Source organism: Chrysochloris asiatica, unplaced genomic scaffold (genome assembly GCF_000296735.1).
Source record: "Chrysochloris asiatica unplaced genomic scaffold, ChrAsi1.0 scaffold00014, whole genome shotgun sequence".
NCBI lineage: Eukaryota > Metazoa > Chordata > Mammalia > Afrosoricida > Chrysochloridae > Chrysochloris > Chrysochloris asiatica.
The window spans coordinates 6149428-6157838 of record NW_006408532.1 but is presented as its reverse complement, the minus strand read 5'-3'; the positions used below and the strand labels follow the sequence as shown (position 1 = coordinate 6157838).

General features: G+C 43.2%; 1 protein-coding gene across 2 annotated transcripts in view; it reads right to left on the bottom strand.

Annotated features, from left to right (window-relative positions):
* GARNL3 (GTPase activating Rap/RanGAP domain-like 3) overlaps nt 1–8411 on the bottom strand; it is a 163429-nt gene that overhangs the window by 23342 nt on the left and 131676 nt on the right. For both annotated transcript variants that reach the window (XM_006834784.1, XM_006834783.1), the window contains one exon: nt 2649–2715. In XM_006834784.1, the coding sequence (XP_006834847.1) occupies nt 2649–2715 (67 nt within the window). The remainder of the gene's footprint in view (nt 1–2648; nt 2716–8411) is intronic.

The following is an 8411-nucleotide window of genomic DNA, read 5'->3' as shown; positions in this document are numbered from 1 at the left end:
AGCATCTTATTGAAATGGACTTGTATTCTACAGCATCTTATTGAAATGGACTTGTATTCTACAGCATCTTATTGAAATGGACTTGTATTCTACAGGCATCTGTTACCAAAGCAAAACCTGACATGAAACAATCGAATGTAGTATGCACCGTGTGTGTGTGTGTGTGTGTGTGTGTGTGTGTAGGAGTGAGCTATGGAAGTGACCTGAGATAATGGTGAGAAAAGACAACTGTTACTCCTAGGCTTGTTCATCAGGTGCTTCCAACCTACTAGGACAAAATGGAAGCTGGGAAATTAAAGCCACTGGAAGCAGGAGGAACTGGATGGTTTGGTAAGGACTAAGGCAGGACTAGGAACCTTTGGGATTTCCTAGGCCTTGGCCAATCTGGGATCTAATGATAAAGAGATTACCTTCTGACGGACGGGTGGCTCTATCAAAACACACGGATCCATCATGAGACGGAACCAGAGCCTGAAGTCAGGAAATGATCTAAGCCAGGGAAAATGGGCTCCTGAGGAAATGATGACAGATGAGGCTGCTCGAGCCACCCCCGCGTAGGAATGAGTAAGTACCATAGTCTTTTCCAATTGACGGTTCAGTCAATGCCATTCCTATTTACGGATCTCTAGCCTCCCTTTTTGTCTTGGGATGAATTTTTCCCATTCTGAAACCTGCTTTACCTTTCCTTGCTTAACTTCTCTTCTACCTATATTTCTCCCATTCTTTGGAGCAATTAAAAGAAAAAAGCAAATCTAAATCAGTTTTCTTTCTACATCATCATTTTCAGTTTCGTGTCTGTAGCAGCTGTAAAAGTAAGTTTAAAACTTTTTTGTTTTTACTGTGGTAAAAATATATATCATAAAGTGTTTGCCAATTCAATAATTTTCACATGTCCTGTTTCCTGCCACCTTGCCTGTGGGCCCTTCTCATCAAATGGGCTACTGTTGTTGTTGTTGTTGTTGTTGTTGTGATATGCTGTGGAGTCGGTTCTGACACATAGCGACCCTACACAGGGTTTCCGAGGCTGTAAATCTTTACGGGAGCAGACCGCCTCATCTTTCTCCCGTGGAACCACTGGTAGTTTCGAACTGCTGACCTTGTGGCTCGCAGCCCGATTCGTAACCACTATGCTACCAGAGCTTCTTAAATGGGCTACTAGGAACCCTCTATTTGAGACAGCTTTGTAGATCAAATATCAGAAATGAGCAGTTAATTGATAGAGGCTCCTTTTTGTGACCATCTTCTCCTTTACATAGACCTCAAATTTTGAAAGATATCTATGATAAAATTGTTCTTCTCATCAAAATATTAAGTCCATGTGCTACAACCAGTACTACCGCTATAAACAGATATAATTCCAGGGTAAAGAAATATGTTATTATTATTATTTTTTCCAGTTAAACTATGTAGTCTAAATACCTTACTTCTAAGAAATAGCATTAAGAACACAAATTTAAAAAAACAACAAAAAAAGAACACATATTTGTATTGAAGTATCACAATTAGATTTTGAAATGTTGAAAATGCTAAAGGACCTCATGACCCTATTTAATACCTTTTGGTGGGGCACTGTGGGTTAATGCGCCAGACTGCAAAGCCGTTTGAACTGCAAGGTCCTTGGGTGGTTCAAGCTCACCAACTGCTCCTTGGAAACTCTATACAGGGTCACTAAGGGTCGGAACCAACTCAATGGCACTTAACAACAACAACTACCCACCCTGCCGCCTAACCTAACTGAGGTCTGAATATACCAGGTTGAGGCTGATTTAATCCCTGAGAAGTACCAAGAAAGTAGCATACCATTCATGGTTACAGTTCTGGGTACTGGAGTCCCAAGGACCCCAGTGCTCTGGCACTTACTCACTGCATCATCTCGGAAAGGCAGTTCACCTTTCGAGGGCTCAGTTATTTGATTTCTAAACTAAGAACAGTAAAAGTGCCTGCTCAGGGTCACCATGAGAATGAAATGAGACAGTGACATATTAATGGAGCATAGTAAGGGGTCCCCAAATGGAAGCTCTGTCATCACCACCATCATCACCATATCATGGAGACAGCACCCTGGATGGCAGTTCATGCCCAATCTCACCAAGAGATATGGGGAGAAACTGGGAGTCCAGATTGGGCATCAGGTAGGGATGCATTTTTTTTTTAGATGCTTCCTGGTGTGTAATTAAGGACATAGAAACAATCTATCAGGTAAATCTAAGAACAGAATCCAAATCCAAACCCACTGCCATCTAGTTCATTCTGACTCAGAGAGACCATACAGGACGGAGTAAAACTACCTCATGGAGTCCTGGTGGGGTGCTGTAGGATCAGCACAGGACTGCTGACTACAAGGTTAGTGTTAGTGGTTCAAACCCACCAGTTGCTTCTTGGAAACCCTATATAGGGTCACTATGAGTCAGAGCTGACGTAACAGCACTTAACAACAATAACAAATGTCAGTCTTTACAGAAGCAGACTGCCACATCTTTCTCCTGCCAAACAGCTAGTGGGTTTGAACCACCAAACTTTTGGTTAGCAGTGAATGCTTTAGCTACTGTAGCACCAAGACTCTTAATCTAAAGATCAATCCCTTTAAATTACCCAGAAAAAGAACAGTTATTTTAGCAAATAAAGATAAGAACACATCCTTAACTTACAGTTGTAACACAATAGCAGACCAGCTTCTCCATCTTCATACACATCAATAGCTGCAACAAAATTAACCTGCAATGATAATGGGCAATGGTAGTGGGCAGGCTGGACACTGACATTAGCAAAAGATTTTCTCAAGTTGCCAAGTGTTTGGGAATGGTCCTTGGCTCTCCATAAACTCAGGTTCTGCAAAAATTTCTGTCTCATCAGGGCCCATAATGCTACATGGGCTGTTGGAGGGGCATGATTACAGTACACTACAGGTATATAGGAGTCCTGGTGTGGCTCTGTGGGTTAATGCGCCAGACTGCAAATCTGTTTGAACTGCAAAGTCGGTGGTTCAAGCACAAAAGCCACTCCTTGGAAACCCTATACAGGGTTGCTATGGGTCGGAACTGACTCAATGGCACTTAAAAACAACAACAACATAGGTATACAAGAGGAGAAATGTCTCTCCTTTTTTCCCACTGGAATTTTTATAACATCTTCTCACATCCTTTGAGCTCTGTTCCTAGGCATCTCTCCTCTGTCTAATAAAATACCTCATATTTGTACAATGAGCACTAGTTCATAAAATATTTCATTTGGGTTATTCATTTCACTCTCACATCATCTCTGGTATTATTCTCATTTTTCAGAAAGGGAGGCTCAGAGATGTGAAGTCATTTATGCAAGTGCTCCAGCCAAGATTTGAACCAGGTCTCAGTTCCTTATCTTATCACTCTTACACCTTCACCCTAGGCTTCCTCCAGCTTCCAATATACAGGATTTGTTGTTGTTATGTGCTGTGGAGTCGATTCCGACTCATACCGACCCTGTATAGGGTTTCTGAGGCTGTAAATCTTCATGGGAGCAGAAAGCCTCATCTTTCTTCTGCGGAACAGCTGGTAGTTTCGAACTGCTGTCCCTGAGGTTTGCAGCCCAATTCGTAACCACTATGCTACCAGAGCTCCTTATGCAGGATTTGGAAGTCTCAAAATCACCATTGCACGTCATTACTTCTACTCTCTCTCGTTCCTGTTTGCTTCAAGGGGGCAGTATGATGCAATGAGAAGGGTGTGCTCTGGGGAAAATTCAGCTCTCTGTGTCTCAGTTTCTGCATTTGAGAAGATGGCACTAAACCAGATGATGTCTTGGTTCTTCTTGATGGCTCCTCTAGAAATCTCTTGCTACTTTAATTTCCTCACTTGTGTTCTCATCTTTCTCCCATGGAAGAGCTGATAGTTTCAAACTGCTGACCATGAGTTTCGCAGCCAGATTCTTAACCACTACACTACCAGAGTTCACTTGTGTTCTCAACTCATAATCTGTTGCTGTTTCCACACCACCCGGAAACTTGTCCTCTTTGAGCACAACAAAGACTTCTTCCTCCCCAAACTCAAGGCCTTTAAGCAGTACTCATCTCTGGCCAAGTCTCTGCCACCTCTGACATATGACATCTTTTTCTGCTTGCTTGCCTCCCTTCAGACTAGCTCCTATTTCATGGCTCTCTTTTCTCATTAAGAAAATACCCGCCTTTATAGCTTCAAATATTACTCTGTACTCAAAATTCTAAAATCGACAGTTAGGCCCATCCACTCAGAGCTTCAATCCTAGTGTGTGTTGGGGGTGGGTGGTTGTGTGGGTTAGGGTTGGGGGTAGGTGGTGGGTATAGACTCTGGTCAGACAGACCCCAGTTAAGATCCTGCTGCTTACACATGGTTTACTCTTTAGCCCTAGGTCTTCATTTATATAACTGGCATAATTACTGCACTGAATTATGATGAGAATTCAGTGAAACTATGCAAAGATTTCAGCAAAGGACCTAACACAGAATCAATACTCCATGAAGGCTACTATCTGTATCGCTCACATTAACTTCCATTTTCAACCTCCTTCTTTTGGTAGTAGAATTCCCTCCAAAGTTGCAGGAGTTCCTCCCTCCCTCTCATCCCTGCCCATAGTATCCTCTTCACGGAGCTCTCAGATGCCTTTTCTGTACCCTCTGCTCAGCCCAACCTCCCCAGGCAGGAGCAGCACATCACTATGTTGGCTTGCCTGTCTCCAGCCCTTCCAGTCCCTGCACTGCACTCTTCCAACAGGCCCTCCACCCAGCCAGCCCTCCTCTTCATGCTTTCAATAATGCAGCCTCCTCCTTTAAATAGTCTTATTACTCTGCTAACCCCCCAGTTGCCCACCCTGAGCTAGAATTCTACCTCTTCTCCAGGTAGATCCACCAATACAACTCATGTCCCCTCTCCCATCAGACTTCATCATCTGCCATTCTCTGGCACTGTACTAGGGCCATGAAAGATACAGAAACGAATAATGTAGGATTCTATCCCTCATGAAAAAGAAATCAGAAAAGTACACAAGTATATAAAATAGAGTACATGCCATAACCATGAGTTGTGGGAACTTCAGTGGGAGTGGGAGACAGTGAGGCCCAGTGGTCAAGAGGGCTGACTGCAGGAACAAAGACTTGGGAGTCAACCGCAAATAATTTCCTCATTTCTACATATCCTAACCCTTTGTTTTAATAATCTGCATGGCATGGATTGCTGTCTGGTATTTACTGTTTATTTATTTATTCCTCTAAAACATAAGCTTCTTGAAGACAGAGGCCATGGCTGTATAGTCAGCCTTCAGGTCTTGGCACGTATAAGGAACAGAATAAATACCTGTTGAATGAATGGCTGAATAAACGAGATCTCAGCTCTGCTTCTTTAGGGTTGTGTGCACTTAAGCCAGCTGTTAACCCTCTCAGAATCTCAGTTTCTTCATTCGTAAAATGGGAGATAATAGGATTGTCTACCTTTACAGGTTAAGAATTCAGTGAGGTAGCTTATGTAAGCATCTACCACAGGGCCTTTGTTGTTGTTGTTGTTAAATGCCATTGAGTCGGTTCCAACTCATAGCGTCCCTGTATAGGGTTTCTAAGGTTGTAAATCTTTGTAGGCGCAGAAAGCCTCATCTTTCTCTCATGGAGCGGATGGTGGGCTTGAACCTCCGATCTTGTGGTTTTCAGCCCAGTGCTTATCTTACAGTCACTACGCTTCTACCACAGGGCCTTGTACTTGGTAAATGCCCAACAAATGTTCATTGATAACACATTTAGATATGGACACTATGGGGAGCTGTCCTTGAGTGCTGTCTGTACCCCTCCAGGGGAACCTTCCTATTCCCACTACTTCAACTCAAAATCAGTTCCTCTTCAGTTATCCCCAGCACTTGTTCAGTTTTAGTACACTTATCTCAGCATGAAGACGTCATATATCTGCTCTGTCAGACTGTGACCACCTTGAGGGGAAGGATCTTGCTTTGGGACATGGCTGTAGGAGTACTAGCAGGCTGTGTTTAAGGGCATGGTCAGATAGCCTGGGCTCAAGTCCTGCCTCTGCCACTTACTAGCTGTGTGGTCTTGGGAACGCCTCTCTGAGACTCAGCTTACTTTTCTGCAAAAATGGGGATGTGAATAGCACTTGTCTCACAGGCTGTGTGAAGATTCCAAGAGCAAGTGAAGTCCTCTGGCACAGAGCCAATACACAAACATGGTCACTCAATAGTGGTGGTCTTTACTATCTTTATGGAGGGACTAAACTGCAGTGAGAAAAGCAGAATCAGATAGGCAGTCATTTGTGTGTATTTGTATGTGTGTTTGTGTGTGTGTAGGGGGTTGGGGGTTGGGGTGGTGACAGTGACAGGAGCAGAGGGAGTTCAGGCAGTTTTCTAGGCCATGGTACATACAAGGTGACTACAGATACTAGGGAGGTAGTGGCATCAAGCAGGTCTACCAAGGTGTTCCAGGACTGTGCTGACAGCTGTCCTGTGTTCAGTAGCATTCTGAGATTGAGGCTGAAGGACAGACCTGGCGAGCCTCCTGCCACAGGGCTAGACAAATGACCACGACCTGAACTTAAGAACTTGCTCTACAGGCACTTGGTTCAGACCCTTATTAACATGCACACAGGGAGGCCTATTTCCGACTGTATGTGTATGTCTGTCTGCTTTCTGGAGAGGGGCCTGAGAGGGCTCAGTCTCTGCAGAGCTGTTTCTTAACCAGGTGAGGACATAAGAATCAACTAGGGAGTTTTTAAAAATACATCTTTCTTGAGATTCTGATAAAGTAGGTCTAGTTGTTGTTGTTGTTAAGTGCCATCGAGTCGGTTCTGTCCCATAGTGACTCTGTATAGGGTTTTTGAGGAGCAGCTGGTGAGCTTGAACCACTGACCTTGTGGTTTAAAGTGACTTTGGAGTCCAGTGCATTAACCCACAGTGTCACACCGGAACTCCAGTAGGTCTAGAGTAGGATGTAAATATTGGACTTTAATTTTTATGTGAATTTTTAAAAGTCCATTAAAAATTGTAAAAGCAACATACAGTTGTGAGAATTTAAAACACAGTGCGGGAAAAAGTGAAGAGCAGGTCTGTACCCCACCTGCAGAAGTAGCTGCTCAATGGTCAACTTTGCAGACTTCCCACGTGATTCAGGGGTAATGCCCAATTGAGAAGCATTAGGTTCTGGGCAGATGGACAAGATGAGGACTTAGGTATAGGAAATATGCCAGAGATCCAGATACAGTTACCAGATCTGCAGGTCCTCCCAGAGGAGACCTTTGTTTGGGGCACGAGGCCAAGGCTGGCTGCTGGAGCTAGGGCAGTAGGTCACAATGGGCTTATCAGTAAAATGAACTTGAAATAGAGTTTCAGAGTGCTACACTAAAGGTTGAAGCTAATATGGGAAATAAAATGGCCATTGATCAGAAGGAGCTCTGGTAGCGTAGTGGTTATGAGTTGGGCTGCGAACCTCAAGGTCATCAGTTGAAAACTACCAGCTGTTACATGGGAGAAAGATGAGGCTTTCTGCTCCTATAAAGATTTACAGCCTCAGAAACCCTATGCGGGGTCACTATGAGTCGGAATTGACTCCACGGCACACCACCTCCACCAAGAAGAGATAAGGAATGGGGGCAGGAAAGTAGGCCAGCCTAATAACACAGGTGCTTTGCACAGAGCAGCTAGGCAGTTGGTGCAATTTGAATGAGATTGAAATTCTCAGTGGCTCTCGGTTGTGTCACCCTCACTCATTCCTGCTTCCACTGTACTCCGGGCCTGAGCAGCACAGGAACATCCTGCTTTAAAAGCTAGCCCTGTTTTATAGGGTCTGTTCCTAGCTATTATCAATCACATTGCTTATTAACTTTTCCACTTCTCTAGGGCTTATCTCTCCAATTTAAACAGTAAATTCCTTGTAAAGGTAAGTAACTATGTCTGACTAAGCATAAATGCATGTTCAACAAATTTTCATCAGCTGCTAATCCACTGAAGGTGGTACTCAACACATGGAGCCACACAGATCTATGTGGGGCTTGCTTTCTGCTTCTTTTTTAAACATTTTATCTTGGAGAAAAACTATCTTTGCTTTTAAAAGCACACTAAGTCAAGGCAGAAATACTTAGAACAGTTCCTCCATAGCTTTCAGGAAAACAAAACATAGAAGTAGTTGGAAAAACCCAAAAACTTTAATTTTTTCCCAATGAATTTAGCACAGTATAAAATATGAAAAAATTGAAAAGCATTATAAAAATAAATATTTTTTTCTGTATGAATAGCTGATGAATAACTGAACCGCTAACCACAAGGTTGTCAGTTAAAACCCACCAGCCAGCCAGCCATTCTTTGGAAACCCTACATAGGGTAGCTATGAGTCGGAACTGACTCAATGGCACTTAACAACAATAATGAATAACTAAATGACACAATTTTCAGGCATGTAAGCATGTTTTCTT